Source organism: Saccostrea echinata, unplaced genomic scaffold (genome assembly GCF_033153115.1).
Source record: "Saccostrea echinata isolate AGI-Se365-2 ecotype Australia unplaced genomic scaffold, CSIRO_AGI_Sech_v1 ptg000030l, whole genome shotgun sequence".
In the NCBI taxonomy this organism is placed as follows: domain Eukaryota; kingdom Metazoa; phylum Mollusca; class Bivalvia; order Ostreida; family Ostreidae; genus Saccostrea; species Saccostrea echinata.
Window position 1 is genome coordinate 17,698,358 of NW_026889779.1, and position 16,643 is coordinate 17,715,000.

The following is a 16,643-nucleotide window of genomic DNA, read 5'->3' on the forward strand; positions in this document are numbered from 1 at the left end:
CTTAATTGTTTGAACCCAAGACCCTCCGATCACGGTGCGATCGCTCCACAGATCGAGTTACCCTGAGGTTGACATATGAATGGAAGTAACTATTGATAATTGATAAAACACAGTCGATATATCAAGGCCATAACAAGTGTTTTCTTCTTGTGTAGAAGTTTCTTAATTTCTGCTTCATGGAATAAAAAAGGAGGTCGGGTAATGAAGGAGCACCATTGCTTCCCATCGAAATTCCTACGGTATGTTGGAAAACCCGGTCTCCGAAGACTACAAAGATGTTGTCAATAAGGATACTTAACTCGTCACAATCACAAGTCTGACGTAAAAGTAGGTCATACAAAAATCTTAAGAGATTCTGCCAAATATTTTGCAGTTTATTTCATTTTTTTGTCAATAATTGTGGAAAAATAATACACATGCTTGAATATAATTTACAAATGCTAAGTCATGATAAAAGTTTTGTTTGATTATCAAAGTATTTAAGTAATAAATATTTGAAATTCTGACTTACTTCTGCCTTTCCTTTATTGTCTTGAGGCCTATTTAAGTGGAACTGTAGATCTGTGAGAAAAATGTATATAACTGATCTGTTGGAGCTGTGGGTCTCTTATTAGTTTATTGAGACCTCTTATCCAAGAACATCAGAAGTGGGATCAGGTGCTATGGAGGAGTAAGCAACCCCTGTCGACGGATCACAGTCGCTTTGGGTAGGAACCAAGTTTCGACTACATAAAATGTTTATGCCATTTATCGACGGATTGGCAACTGCAAGGTCACAGAAAAGGTATTGCCTTTAGTGACTTTCATAGGGGAGCTTTAGTTCTCTGGGTTAATAACTGACCTGTTGGTTGTGGGTGGATGGGAGCTGTGGGCTCAGGCTAAATTTAACAAACCTGTTTGGGGAGGTAAAGAGTTAGCGGGTATGTTTAAAAGGCTATATCCAGATATTCTGACTGGGCGAAATGTGAAATACAATATGACGTCACAGTAATATATTTGAACTGGGCTTACAAGCTTATGATTTCAATATATGAATAGACGTTTAAATGCATTTCTCATAGGATGAGCATATATAGATCGTTTATATACACGCACAAATAGCTCCAAATAATCCCAAATAAAAGATTATATTTTTTATAATTATACTATACTAATATCCTAAAAAAGAGATTTTCGGTGAAATCTGGCTCATTGCCTTGCAAGCAGAATTTAGACATTAAACAAAAAAAATTGAAAGTTCTTTTGCAAATTAAAAGATAAATGCTACACCATGTCTAATTCAATATATTGGTAACGTAAAAAGATAAAAAGTTCCTTCAATCCCCAGGAGCAATAGATGCATATTAGTTTGAACAGTTAGCATAAACTGTATCGTTCTGTAGATATTCCGCTATAAGATCATGACTGAATTGGTATTCTTCCTGCACAAAAGAAAGAGAGATAAAATTGAATCATAACACCTTAAAAAATAGAACATATTTAGAAAATGCAGCCATATGGTATATATTTACTACAGCCTGATATTCTCATATGAAAAAAAAAATAGTTTTTATTAATTTAAAGTCAATATTACCTCGTGATGATGAATTATTTCGTATTTCATATTATTACGAGTCAGAAAAGATTTAATTAAGGCGAGAAAGAAGATATCGTTATGACGAGAAAAGATCTCGTAATTGCAAGTTAACATTTTTTGACCAAAGTACACCAAAATCACCATTTTACCACTACAATACAAACATCCACTTATAGAAATTAAAGGCATTTATCTACATATACAACTGCAGGAAATTTGTAAGCCTTTGAGACAAAGAATCTTTGTAAATGTAATGTACAAATAGCGTAATTATAGGTTTGTAATGATGTTTATTTCCTATAATATTACATGTATTTTAGTTTTTATATGCACCATCTAAATGCGGATCCAGGATTACTATATTGGGGACAAAGGGGGTTGGGGTCAGAAATATTATCAAAAACAAAGAGAAAAATTATACATATAAATGAATACGTATATGTCTTTCTTATATACGCGATTACACTTACAATAGTTGATATCATATCTGGCCTACGAATTTGTATCAATCGCGTTGTTGTGAAGATATCAACCTCTTTGTCAAGAATTAGTTGCTCAATAGCATTGTAAGCAACACAAAATGGACCACACCGTTTTGCACCGTCACTGCAATTAAAATAATTTGTACTTTAAAATAAAACTTATTTGAACATTCTGTTTTGAATGATCCATAAAAAGGCTTTATTTGCTTCATGAAACAGGAATTTTCAAACGTTATTAAGCACTTACCTTGACAAAACTAGCGTTCTACTGTCAGGACGGGTAGACTCTACAAGTCGGGTTTCTGTAATCACATTAAGAATCTTTCGACAATCAGCAACAACGGTATCCTCCCTCCAAAAGTTACATTCCAGAACAGAAACAGCTACGTCTTTGAAGCCCTATTATAATATGTTACAAGAGGCCCATGGGCCACATCGCTTACCTGAGCACATTGGTTAAAAAGAAGCAGAAATCAGTTCAGTATTGAAACAGGGGGCATCAGGGGGGTGGAGGGGGTGGGGGTGGGGGTTAAATTTTAATTTACACTACCTCATGATGCTCCAATGTCAATATTACTACTCATGGTTTTCCTGTTCTTAAACAAAAGAATTTTAAAGATTTTTTCCCTTATATATTCCTTTGCAAAAGTCTGATCGCTCACTGTGGCCCCACCCTCCCCACCCTAAATTTGAACAAATTTGAATCTACACTACCTGAGGATGCTTCTATTATTATAAGACTAATCATGGCTTTGCTGATCTAGAGCAGAAGATTTTTTCAAGATGATTTCTATATATTCTTATGTAAAGATTTGACCCTCTGTTGTGCCCCCCCCCCCTACCCCGGGGGTCATAATATGAACAAACTTGATTCTACAATACCTAAGGTTGCTTCTGTATAAATAAGACTAATAATGACTAATAATGGCTTAGTTGTTCTTGAGAAGAAGATTGTAAAGATATTTCCTAGGTAACATGTATGATCAGATTCTTACAAGGGATATATCGGTTTTCCTTTAACACTGTCTGAGTTATTGATTGGAATAATTATTAAGACAGCTCAGTCTGAGGTATAAGGTACTACTTACACCATGTTTTTCCCTTAGGTTCCCATTGTTAGATAAGAACCAGATGTCTCAATCTTCTTCAGATTTACTACACAGAACTAAACAAATCCCTAGGATACTTGCCACTTGTGTTTATAACTTTTATACTTTTATTTTGCTTTAACCCTTAAGGTTTTCCATCCTCTATCCTTAAATGTCCATCACATACATAATACTCTGATATTAGTTTAAAACATTTTATAGTAGAAAAAGATTTACCAAGAGAAAGTTTCAAAAATTAAATAAGATTGAAGTAATTAATTAAAGATTGCATTGAAGTCTATGGGGACAAGCGCTTTTTAAAATAAAAATTCAAATAATAAGAATATCAATAAATACTGTGTTGGAAAGATGCATTTAAACACATTAGAAATAGAATGACGATTGAAAACGATTTTTTTTACCAGATAAGTTTTCTAAAATTGACTTTTTTTATCAATTAAAAACAGAGGGAGACAACTCTTACCAAAATTCTAGGTCATATATTAGGACACATCCCACCCTTACATGCTTATAGTAATAAATGGGAATTACGTCTAAATGTACTGAGTATTCAACATGCACCTACATATCTGTTATGTACTCAAGTTCATTGAATCTGTTGCTTTTAGGAATAGAATACCTTAATCTTTATTGTTGATTCAACATCCAACTTCTTCATCTAGATTCTGAATGCCTGACTTTCCAAAAGCTTTGCCTTATATACCCTTTTGCTAGTCCATTCCAAGGGTTGTCAGGTCATTTCACTATTTTAAGTCTTGCGTTTTACTCAAATCGTTCTTAACCATTACACCTATACATTTCTATGTAAAACTGAGACCTACCATTGTTGCCCCGTCCTACCCCCAGGGGTCATGAATTGAACAATCGTGAATCTACACTACCTGAGGATACTTCTGTATTAAGATAACTAATAAAGCGTGGCACATCATGTGAACAAACCTAAATCCCCTTCACCCAAGAATGCTTTGTGGCAAGTTTGGTTGAAATTGGTCCAGTGGTTCTCCAGAAGAAGTCGAAAATGTGAAAAGTTTACAGACGCCGGACACTCTTCGATCAGAAAAGCTAACTTGAGCCTTCAGCTCAGGTGAGCTTAAAATTAATAAACGGTTGTCCTGGTATGAATTTAAAGAAATCAACAGACATCAATGTAGAGAGAGAGAGAGAGAGAGAGAGAGAGAGAGAGAGAGGGGCAGAGAAAGAGAGACAGAGAGATTTGATGCCAAGTACACTCTACCTTTTTCTGAATAATGATGTTTGTTTTCGTAACACAGTCGGAGGGAGTACAGATTCTCATTTTTACTGTGAAACCTCCCACAACCTTTGTATCATTTTTAGATGGAAACCAACATTTCGACTAAAATAAATAGAACGGAATATTAAGAACAGAATCTGACACATTCTTGTGTATTTTTTTTTTAAATTTTCAAATATCAACCTAGACTCATACCGAGGATACGTCCGAAAGTTGCCCGAGAGAAACTACCGTACCAGCTCCACTCTTTCGTACTAGGTAAAGGAAATCTTCACACTGATTCTCATTTGGGTACTGGGCACTTATAATTCCGTCAGGTTTAGTAAAACTCTGCAAAGAAAAGAAAATCAGGAATCTTAGCATGATATAAGGTCAAAAATGACAGCTCTTTTATTGGAAGAATATATTGATTTATAGTTGAAAGAGGTATTTTGTCTTACTAACCTGCAAGATAACAGCGTTATTATAATGCACTTCTCTGTCATCGTCGGAGAGCACATAACATCTATATTTTTGGTCTAAATTAAAAGAATATTAAGTTAATTTTATCATGTATAGTTGGCTTCTTTTCATGCACACAAATATAAATACTAAGGTAGAAATCTGACCTTTAATACAAAATTGAATCTCCCAAAGGCATATCTTTCACAGTCACCCTTTACATGTAATTTAATATTAGATAAAAACAAATAACCGTTACACGGCTAATAGTATGATTATGCCATTTTTTTTACATATACTCTGAAAACTTTTTTTACAGAATATTGCAGATCTTTTGGTGAGGTGCAACATCATAATCCATTTGAATTCATTTGTATCAAAAGTTTGAAATTCACTGAACAGACGTATTTTCCAAATGCAAGAAATCATTTGTTTATCATTGACATTTGCCGTTTGATGAAATAACGACACCTCTTCAAGTAGCATATTTATAATTTAAAGTCATGCCATCTATTACTAAATTAAAGTTTTCATTAGGGGATATAATTCTAAATTGCAAAGCCCAGTGACCACCACTTCAGATACTGTGCAATCATTAAATTTCGTGGTGACTCAATATTCGTGGAATTCATGGATACCTCTCATCCACGAATTAACATCCTCCACGAATTAATATACTAGGGTTTCAATATCATATTTCCTTTTGTAGATATCAGTGAATAAACGAAATAACGTCCCCACGAACCTGTAAAATTTAAGAATCCACGAAAATAGGGTCCTCGCGAATGTTGGTGATTCCACAGTATGAGAATTGTACACAATGGATTTAAGAACTTAATATTTTTCTTATTTTAGGGGTGGAGGAGAGAAAGATAGAAAATAAGATTCATAATAGCTTGAGTTTGGAAACCATTGAAGAAACATTCATTTTAGAAATTTAGAACTGCCTAACAACAACAAAAAAAAAAAATAAAATAAAAAATAAGAGATACACCAAAAAAGCAAAGAAAAAAAAAGAAAATATAAACATACCAATATATAAGACATTTCTCAATGTACGAGGGTTGTCCGGTAAAATCGTGGACAAGTTGTCTATAATGAAAAATAATCATCACTGCGTTCTAAAATTTTCACTACATTTTAGTACATTTTTAATCAATATACATAGCAAATTTCAAATAGATATCTGCTCAAATAAACAAAATATGAGATTTTATGTTATGTATGGTATCGTCTTACGGCGCACGGATGATAAGGTCAAAGTCTCTTTTAAAGCAGCGTCACGTTTCCTCTTTGCTAAATAAAAGTTGGATAAGCCCCACTTAAATTCGGGGATTTCATTGATGCACATACTTGATTTTCCCTTTATTCCTCCATAAACAGTCGAGGAACCAATCTCGTACACATCTGGGACCTTATGAAGATTTATTAGTAAGTTATGGACAGTACTCTCGCTATCATTCAACTAAACAGGCTCTCCTATATCGACGGTCTACAGCGACAGCGTCTTTCGCTATTGCCAGTAGCTGTTTGTCCGTATGTTTTGTTCTACCCGGGGACCCGATCAAAAAGCTTCCGCTTAGAAAACTCCCATTTCACTTGTATACTAAAGATCGATATTTTAATTTTTTTTTCTGTAGCCATTTTAAGTTTCTTAGGGCGTCATTACTACATCTAAATCAAACTGAACTGCTCTCCGGTGCGCGCCGTAACGTCACCAAACTTCGCCATTTTTCGTGTGTTGCGTTTACCACTTTCCCATTTAAAATGCTCAGGAAACTGCCAAAAATTAAGCAAATGTCTTGATATTTTATAAAAGACGAAATAATAGATAGTGGATTAAAAATAGGATGATTTTTACCCCAACCTTATCTATTTAATACTTTTATTTCGAAATAATACTCGTGTATTCACTAATGAAACCCTGGTTTTTTTATCATGCGCCGTAGGACCGTACCCTGTGCACATTCAAGTATAATAAAATCTTTATTTTTGTCTATATTTTATCAAAATAATTAAGATACACTAAAATATGATGAATAAACATTTGCTGAAAATTTCAGCATAGTGCGCCCATTATTTTTCGAGAAAAACGTTTTGTCCCCGATTTTACCGGACAATCCTCGTATAAGAATCAATATAATAATCAATCAATTTATAAAATAATTATGTATTAAAGCTTTTATATTAATTTTGCTGAGTTACAACATAAAGCAAACTAACTGATTGCATCTAAATACAAATTCATACTTGGTAAATCTTCCTCAGTAAAACTAGCACCAAAATTTGTATGTCCAGACACGCTGTTATTTACAGTGTGGTATGGATTCAGAGATTTAAGCTCCTGGTGAAAAAAGAAAATCAAAAGAAAATCACATGATTTTACTTATCATATTTCAGTATATTCTTGAAAAAAATATTTTCTATATTTACTAATGGATGAAACATTCAAAGCTTGAGAAAGAAAGAGAAAGTGTTACATAATGTTCTACAAAAAGAAATAGTTTTTATACGATTAAGTGGAAAAAGGCGCATCTAGATGCATGTTTTTCAAGACTTCTCCTGGGTACCATTTGTCCAACCAGTAAAACTAAAATATTCACCTTGAACTGATCTTCTACAGGTAAATTCTTATTTGCTACTTCCCCTAGATTGACGTAACAAGAGGAGTTTTGATACTGTGAAAGGAAGGTTTCAGCACCAACAGGTCTCAGATCTCCTCTGAATGATTCATATAAGGCAGCATAGACCATTTTATATTGATCCTTTAATAAAAGGAACAATAGCATTAGTACTTGCTCGGCAATAGCATGGTAAAAAAATAAATTATAATACTTTATCTCTTAACGAAAATTATTTTTAGCATTAAATTGACCGCTAAGAAGGGTACTTGTTTCACTTATTTGCTTCAATATATATATCTCTAAAAATAGTCCTTTTCAAATGTTTCTTAGATAAACTAATACCTCTCCCTGTATCATGTTCATTCTGTCATGACGCATTTGTGTAACATATTCCTGCACATTTACAAAACCTGAATTCAGACCGTCTCGGTAGAGGGCGTCCAAAGCTATGAAGGTACCCGTTCTTCCAATTCCAGCACTTTATCGAAAATGAGAATCAATAAATGAGGGAAAGGAAAAAAAGAGAAGGAAAAGACACATTTTGTGAAGAAGAAGACGATGATTCAAACTTTGTAAATACAAAAACTGAAGACATCTTTTCACAATGTTATCAGAAATATATTTCTAGTTAAGAAATTAATATTAATTTGGATTTGTTTGTAAATATCTATAAAGGCATCTTAAGGATGCATAATGTGTTCTTCAATTGTCTTTGAGAAATTTTTCTCTAACCTGCAGTGAACAACAAGTTTGTGTTGAAGGGAATTCCCTGATACCGATCTCAGGAAATGTCGGTGGAACATAACAAGGTTTATTGCTTCAGGAACACCATGGTCTGTCCACTGGGTATAGTGAAACATCCGTACATCCCGCTCTTCTTTTTTCTGCAGATAAATAAGAAGAAAGAGAGAAGGGATTAGAAGGGTGGTGAGTGCGAGAAACAGCAAGAAAATCAATAACAGTAACAATAAGGTTTTATAGGTGAGCTTAATTATGCTGAGTTCACAGATTCCTTGATAAATTCAAAAACACCACTATGACGTGCTTTTGAAAATCTGTAGGTGCTCTTCTTTTAGCGGGATCCATATATCAGTGATATCATTTGTACATCCCTAAATTTTTCCAAGACATACTTTCATATTTATGCATGTATTATATATTTTTAAATAGAATTTTTTAAACATTTTTTTTATTTTTATAATTTTTATTTTAAGAATAGCCCACGTTTACGCTGAATGTTTTAACATGTTAAAAAAATACACTTCAGCAAAATATCACACCTGGATACTTACCACAATATTTTGCACATGAAAGTTCCTCGTAACATAATTTGCATAGGTCTTTTCTTCAAAGTTTCGAATTGCAAAATGTCCATGTTGAATTTTATCATTGTTGTTTGGCCAGTACTGTCTACATTTTTCCTATTATGAAAAAGAAAGTTCCGTCAACAAAGACCATCAAGCATGAACAAATACGTGACTGGATGAAAGTGATAATTATAAGGGTGTCATATGTATTCTTATGTTTATTATAAGTGTGTCATATGTATTCTTATAGTCAATACCTAACATGATGAAAATAATCCATGGTTAAATTTTAAGCTTGGTTTATACATTTTTGATAAGGGTTTTTTGTCAGGATAATGAAAATTTAGATTATAAATAAATGTACCAGCAAGATTTTTCCTTCTCTCACAAAAAGAACATCATCTTTTTCATGATAACTATTGCACTTTGAACTGATAATGAAGTGATACGTGAAAAAATGATTTTACATTTTTCAGCACTTAGACTGGTTTATAAATACCAGATCTCAACGCACATAACCCTTCTGATAGGGAGAATCAAATAACAAGATGAACTGATATAATATTTTACTTTGAGACACTCTTCAATGTTATTTTACATCTGATACTGCATATTACATAAAGGTAAAATATTTCAACCAGGCTAGTTTGAAAAATCATTCCTTGTATGTTGACATCAACATAGAATATTTGATAAAATTCATTGTACGATCTTTTTCTTTAATGCAATATGTAGTAAATGTAGAATTGTGCTTTGGATATTAACTTTAAAGAAAGAAGATACACAAAAAATCAATCTTATTAAAATCAGATCCTTTGATCCGCTCACATAGATCTCTGCATTTGTACACAAGGATCTGAAGAAATGATGATACAATGACACGATGCAGCAATAGTGAGATGATGCAGTGCTATAAAGTCTTTGACACAATGGTGCAAAATCAATGACACAATAACCATAAAACGATGTTCACAATCGTCATCACATTATCGTCATCGCGCCACTGTATTATCGTGCCATCAGCCCTTAAGTTGATGGTCGATAGTGCTACAGTGAACTACATGGCTCTATTTGGATTTCATAACATGGCAGAAAAACAAGTACTTTTATGTTATAACTCTTAAGGTATCATCTTTTCAAGGAGGGGGCGATTGCTCATAATAAGGAATTAAAGCAATGTAAAATACGAAGATAACGTACAGCGATTAATCTCATAATTCTAATCTCAAAAATATTTAGTTAAGCAAAGTTTACTATAGTTAACTATGTTATCAATTTAGTAAAAAGTATCACTGTAGTGTCAAAGTGATGACAGTAGTATTTCAAAGTTTTCATAGTGTCAAAGTTTTCACAGTGTCAAAGTTTTCACAGTGTCAAATTTTTCACTATAGAAAATCAAAGTTTTCGTAGTGAACACTATAATAGTAAACCAGTTTTCATGGGGTCAAAGCTTTCATTTTAGTATAAGTTTTCATAGTAATCACTTGAATGTCATAGTTACAACTATAGTAAATCAAAGTGGCAAAGTTTACAACACTATGGTAAATCAAAGTTTTGATGTTAACAACATAATGATAAATCGTAGTTTTAGACATGATAACCTAAGAAAATTTGAATTTATTACTATGTTTTATGACCTACTTTATGATGGACGTCATTTAATTTCACTACATGGTTATTATCCAGTTTTGCAGATTATCTCAATTTACGAAAGATAACTGTTGATGTCTTCTATTTTCAATAATTCCATGCACTTTGCATGCAATTAATTTTTTTTCTAATTTTATTTTCACTTTTATTCTTTTTGAAAAACTTTCGGCTTTCAAAGATTTCTACTGGGTAAAATTTCTACAATGAATATTGTTTGTCTTTCATTTCAGTTGGCCTTTTTGACATCAGGAAATAACATCATTTAATGTTATTAAGTATATATTAAACAAGACAGAACTCACATCTTATACATATATATATATATATCGATATAAAAATATATTTGAGTAATTGATTGGATGATTATTGTTTAACGGCCAGTCGGCAGTATTTCAGCCATATTTCTATTTATTTGAGTGATAACTTTAATAAATGAAAGTTTTCATAGTGATTACTATAGTATTTCAAAGTTTCATAGTGTCAAAGTTATCACTATAGCGAATGAAAGTTTCATGGTGATCACTATAGCAGATCAAATTTTCATAGTTAACACTAGAGTTAATCAAAGCGTCAAAATTATCATTATAATTAACTACAGTTTTCATAGTGTCAAAGTTATCAATATAGTTAAATATAGTATTATTTTGTTACGGAGGAGGAGAATGCACCCCCTTTGACCAAGTCGTGCTATCCATGATCTCTATGTATTTATCTGGTAGACGAAATGTTTGCCTTTTGTTTAAATCATAAACGCAAATTAATGTGATGATTGCTCCATTTTTTTTATTTATGTCACTCCGTGGAATAAAATATATTTGTTTAAACTTTCAGCGCCGAGACGAAAACTACTTTTGCTATCTGTTAATTTCATTCTCTTGGGTAGTAGTTTAGTTCTTAATTGAGAAGATCTTACGTTTATAGATCTCGTATTCTAGGAACAATTTTTTTCAAGGTATATCTGAGTGAAATTTTCGTGGTTCCCCACACATAATGGAAAAATTGGAAAACCTTAAGTTACATAAGAAAAAGGTTATTACGACCCTAGAAAAACGAGCAACACGGATTGGAACAGGTCATCTCTCAGAATAAGGTAATGCACCTGTGGGATAATGCATACAAAATTCATGGAATAGCCAAATGGTAACTTTATAAGAATGCTTTATTTTTACGATGTTAATGTATCTTAAAACCATTAACAATCACAATAAAAATCACAACTAACCTTTGTCCCTTCCTTAAGATTTGTTAAGCAAACAATTGTTGTAACCAACTCTTGCCACACCATTTCCCAAAAGTCAGCAAATGTTTTCTTTTTTGGACCTGTCAAAAGGATGAGGGTAGTACAAATTTACAAAGAATTAACCCTTAAATTGCAAATTCAGATTATTTGCAATTTTTTTGTAAAGAATTATTTTCAAAACATATACGTAAAATTTTCTTACCTTGAGTAGCAATATACCTTCTCTTTTCTCCAGAAAGATCCTATTTGAAAAGCAATGAGAATAAAATATCTATATACTTAATACCATAGTTACCCATATTCTACAGAATGATATCAAATGAAAAAAAGGTGAAGATAACGAACAATGATCGATCACAAAAAATCCACAAAAATATTTTTAAAAAGATAAATATACGAGGGTTGTTAGAAAAGTTCGCGGACACATTGATTTACGGAAAATCTATTGTGTACTGTGAAGTATGACTTATGTCTGATTAAATTCCTATCTTTTGTTTATAAGTATGTAAAGAATCAGGTCCTTTTACTAAAATTTTGAAAATTTACAATTTTCACTATGCGGTCATAGGATTCACGGAGCATTAACTTAACGTTAAGTGACGTGACAAGCAGATTTCAAATTCGTTAAACTTTTTCATAGTTCTAAATATCTTTCATTTTCTTGTCTTTTTTCTACTGAAAAGTTAAATATCTATGTCAAGACATGTTACTTTTCTTCTATAATGTCTTTTGTGCTGTTTCGGACATTAGGGAGATCTTAAAATAATAGTCTACGCAGTTAAGAGGTAAGGTATGGAAACAATGCAAAATCCATAGCCGCAACGTCCATGCGATAAGTGGGGTATTGAGGTATCGATTGAGTTGATCATTAAAAATGTTAATCCTTCCATTCTTATAAAGCTACTACATTTTGAATACATTTGTCCTTTGTACGTGTAGGCAATTTCCAGCAGCATCTAGAAGCACTTTAATTTATTTTAGACATTTTCCTGTCTGCACACATAATTTTTTAGTAGCTCGGTGCTCCATGACGTTCCATGACATTCCCATTCTTGGCTTTGTTTTTACGCCTTGATTATTTATAAATGTCTATAAAACAGTCGTACACCCTCCAATTTAATTCAAAATTTCGGCAAGTAAAGTTTCATGAATACTGTAGCGACAGGTAAAATATCATAATGCTTTCTGCGCTACAACTGTGCAATTTTTGATTTCAATAAAAAGTCTGTGTAATGTAAACCTGCAAAAAAGTAGCATGCTACGTGAAGCATGTTTTATCAAACTAATATAGCTGTATATTTTTTAAGGATCACCGGAAAACACCAGATCTTTGTATATTTATTGGAAAATAGGTAAAGTTTTTATCTGGAGAGTTTAAACGGTTTCATGGAAATAGCGCATTCACCATAGAACTTGTCCGCGAACTTTTCTAACAACCCTCGTAATTGTTATTAATAAAAATCATGTTTATGAAGCCTATTTAAATGAGTGAATCATGGAATGCAGCTCTTGGGGAGTTAGGAAGTAAACACTGAGAAATAATAATGCAGAATTCATATTATAAAACCTGAAGGTAAAATTATTTTTGTTATTGATCAGAAGGAAATGACTCAGGGAAGCAAAGATGCCAAAATATTTTGAAGTTTTCCTACTCCTATCATCTTTTGTGTAATTTAAGTCACAACCCAAAACGCAAATACATGTAATTAAGAGGATAATTATGAAAGAATACAAGATTTAGTGACATAATTAGAGTAAGCATCATGCAAATACATCATAGGGAAAGAGTAATTAAGACACTCCAAACGGATTTATTTGAATAAGTAATATTCAAAATCAACATGCTTGATACAATTTATATTCTTTCTTATAAAATAAAAAAAAAGAGCAAGTGGCTAGAAATTAACACAATTTCATCTTAAATATTTACCCGTCATCTATTTAGCCTTAATCCTGTCGAGAAAATATCCTTATCTTAAAACTAAGTAAAAGTTTATCAGTAATTTCATTTGCAATTGTTTTCTTCATGCAAGATAACATATCATATGCATAGTTAATAATCGTGTCCATTTCACTTTTACTTAGAACAGTATGCTTGTAATAAATTGATACATGTGTACCCTTATGTAGTTAGCGTTGATATAGCCATCGTTCTTGTTCAACTCTTGTAGAATGACACGAGTATGATCATCTATAAATGAATAAAATATAAACGTCATCACATTTGTCTCATTTTAATATCAAGTCATACTTTCATTTTCGTGAAATCAATTGTTTCCATTATAATTCATGTTAACATTTTTGCCACTTTATTATTGCAATTATATTAAAAATCATTCAAAAAGTAATATTCTGTCTTTAAATGTCCTTTTCACTATCCTTTTGAAAGGTTTATTAGCTTATAATGACAGAACCAAAATATTGTGAACGAAACGTCTCCAAAATAATAATAATAATACCCAGTTGTTATTTTGATTAATGTCTTACAGGGAAATGTTGTAGTATATCTGTTTTTGACTTTGTTTTCGTCTCTTTTTCCAACTTCACATGGATGTAACTCGCCATTAAGAATCTCCTAAATAGCAAGTTTAAAGCAATTAAAAGTTGCTGCTAAATACATTCCCTCATCAGAATAGTAATATATTCAATACCAATGGCATTTTAGAAATTAGAGAAAACTTTTGAACAAACTAGTTTTTTTTCCAGATGAAGAAACATTTTCTATGATTTAATATATTCTTTTGATTAGCTAAAATGTATATTTCTATAAATTAAATAAAAAAAATAAATCTACTTAAGCCTCTATACCTTGTACTCTTCTTTAAACCCCGCATTTTCCTGACGTGAAAAGTTCCTTATTGTTGTGCAGAGATCTTTAATTTGAATACGTCTTTGTTTTGGCTTGAGGCTAGTCCTTTGGAGCATCTCATTTTTGTTTGAATGAATATCATCACCATCTATTCAACAAAACCCATATCTGTTTAGTAAAAATATTCACTGCCCCCTCCTCATTCCCGTTTCCCTTATATCGAATAATTTAAATATGAATTGCAAAAAGGTGTGAGTTGTGTGTCTATCTGAACCAGAAGTATTTCCTCTTCTTTTTCAATTAGTACTAAATAATTATCGGATTATATTTGAAACAAAAAAAGTTAAGATCTGCATACCCTGTGTTAGGTTATCTTCATTAGCATTGTGTAAAACAAATTCCAAAGTTTGTTGACTTCCGTCTTTTTCTTTTGTTACGAGCCTCGCTCTTCGTCTCCTTTGAAGTAACCTATGACAAAACAATTTAAAAAGGTTACTATAATGACTACAATGACGATTGTTATCGAAGAAAACAATTATACAATAGTTATCATATCATAAATATTATTATATGCAAATTTAATACAACATTTAATTGCTTGAAAAGAGAACCTTACCATATGAACAGTACCACGACAACGACAATTACTAATACAACACCACCAATCACGCCATATATGATATTTTCTTGATTTTTCTCAGACGCCTTCACCGCGAATCCTATAACATTTTTTTTCTTATGTACAAATAAATGCAACATATGACAAAAATATAGAGTTGACCCCAGATACTGTAAACGTGGTTATTTTGACGAGTTGAAAAATTGACGATTTTTTGTTTACGGAAATTGACGAGTGTTAATTTTGACGAAATATTGAATCAAGAGTTATGTATATCTTTGATTTCACAAGATTAAAACAAAAATGAATACAAAGAACTCCTAAAAAACGAGTTTCAAAACTAGTACTCAGGGTAAGTTCGCCAAAAGCCAGAGGACCAAAAACTTGATGGGAACATTTGGCTTAGTTGACTTGAGAACGTCTACGATTAAGCCGCTCTGTGCGAGTTCACGACGTTATAAGCAAGGACCGCGACTTCCTCGGGAACTCATTTACAAGCGTTCTCATCAATAAAATTTTAATTTTGCTTGTAAAAACCATCTACAATGTATAAGATTTGATTGAATTAATTGCTCTTTTGTATTTTGTTTTCATTATACGAGACCGATTGCCTGAGGTGACAAAGTAGGAAAAACACGGCGTGATAATTACGCAAAGTTAGAATGTTGTGACCATGGGTAATAATAATATATGACATACTCAGTGGTTTTTAAAACTGTGATTATATGTTTTCATAACTATTTACAAAAAAATTAAACTAACTTTGATCTAGTTTTAATTGGGGAAGCCGAGAAAAGCGGTAAAGTTGTACAACTGTCAATGTCTGTTGTGACGCTATATATATGATATGAAGTTTGACGAGTGGAAATTTTGACGAGAAAAGAAAAATCGTCAATATAGTCAAAATTAGCACGTCGTCAAAATTTCCACGTTTACAGTAAGTAAACGTTATTCTTAACTTAAGTCTAGACAGTTTTTCATTGAGGTGTTGACTATATATTTCTTTTCCATTTCATGGATACGAATATATTTCGCGGAAAATTATTGTCAACCCAATTTATGCAGTACCCTGATTGTAAATGCCATTGCAGGTGTCAAGTACATATTCCGATAAATCACTAATTTTAAAGTATTGGTGAAAAAATACGTAGATTTACCTTTCAAAGGCTGACACATATAACCCTCATAACCTTGTTGACATCCACTTGGACAACTTCCATTTATAACGTCACACGGCTCGTTCTTCATACAGTTCGAACTGCAGCGTTCTTCACAATTATGACCATAATATTCAGAGGGGCACACTATAAATAAGTGAAAAACCACATACATATGTATCCTAATACCAAACAATTATAAAAGAATTTTCTGTTGGAGAAGTATTTAATGTTGAAAATAAAAGTTTATTTAATGTACCTTCGGAACAGTTTTCCCCCATCCATCCTTTCATGCATTTGCACTGTCCATTAATATTATTACAAATATCATAGCAATTTACAGAACAATTTTGCGAACAATTTTTGCCAAAGTATCC

General features: G+C 32.2%; 1 protein-coding gene across 1 annotated transcript in view; it reads right to left on the minus strand.

Moving 5' to 3' along the window:
* Positions 1–363: 363 nt before the first annotated feature.
* The window catches only part of LOC133196881 (receptor-type tyrosine-protein phosphatase epsilon-like), a 19,909-nt gene continuing 3,629 nt past the window's right edge, over positions 364–16,643 (minus strand). Inside the window, exons 3-22 of the mRNA XM_061332729.1 lie at positions 16,526–16,643; positions 16,267–16,413; positions 15,107–15,209; positions 14,849–14,958; positions 14,490–14,638; positions 14,169–14,256; positions 13,802–13,872; positions 11,884–11,923; positions 11,664–11,761; positions 8,777–8,905; positions 8,217–8,368; positions 7,827–7,962; positions 7,464–7,625; positions 7,111–7,204; positions 4,864–4,937; positions 4,615–4,749; positions 4,402–4,521; positions 2,306–2,457; positions 2,047–2,182; positions 364–1,421 (exon numbers count right to left, since the gene is read on the minus strand). The exon at positions 16,526–16,643 is cut by the window's right edge and continues 11 nt beyond it. Coding sequence (XP_061188713.1) covers positions 1,344–1,421; positions 2,047–2,182; positions 2,306–2,457; positions 4,402–4,521; positions 4,615–4,749; positions 4,864–4,937; positions 7,111–7,204; positions 7,464–7,625; positions 7,827–7,962; positions 8,217–8,368; positions 8,777–8,905; positions 11,664–11,761; positions 11,884–11,923; positions 13,802–13,872; positions 14,169–14,256; positions 14,490–14,638; positions 14,849–14,958; positions 15,107–15,209; positions 16,267–16,413; positions 16,526–16,643 — 2,292 coding nt within the window. The 3' untranslated portion in view covers positions 364–1,343. The remainder of the gene's footprint in view (positions 1,422–2,046; positions 2,183–2,305; positions 2,458–4,401; positions 4,522–4,614; positions 4,750–4,863; positions 4,938–7,110; positions 7,205–7,463; positions 7,626–7,826; positions 7,963–8,216; positions 8,369–8,776; positions 8,906–11,663; positions 11,762–11,883; positions 11,924–13,801; positions 13,873–14,168; positions 14,257–14,489; positions 14,639–14,848; positions 14,959–15,106; positions 15,210–16,266; positions 16,414–16,525) is intronic.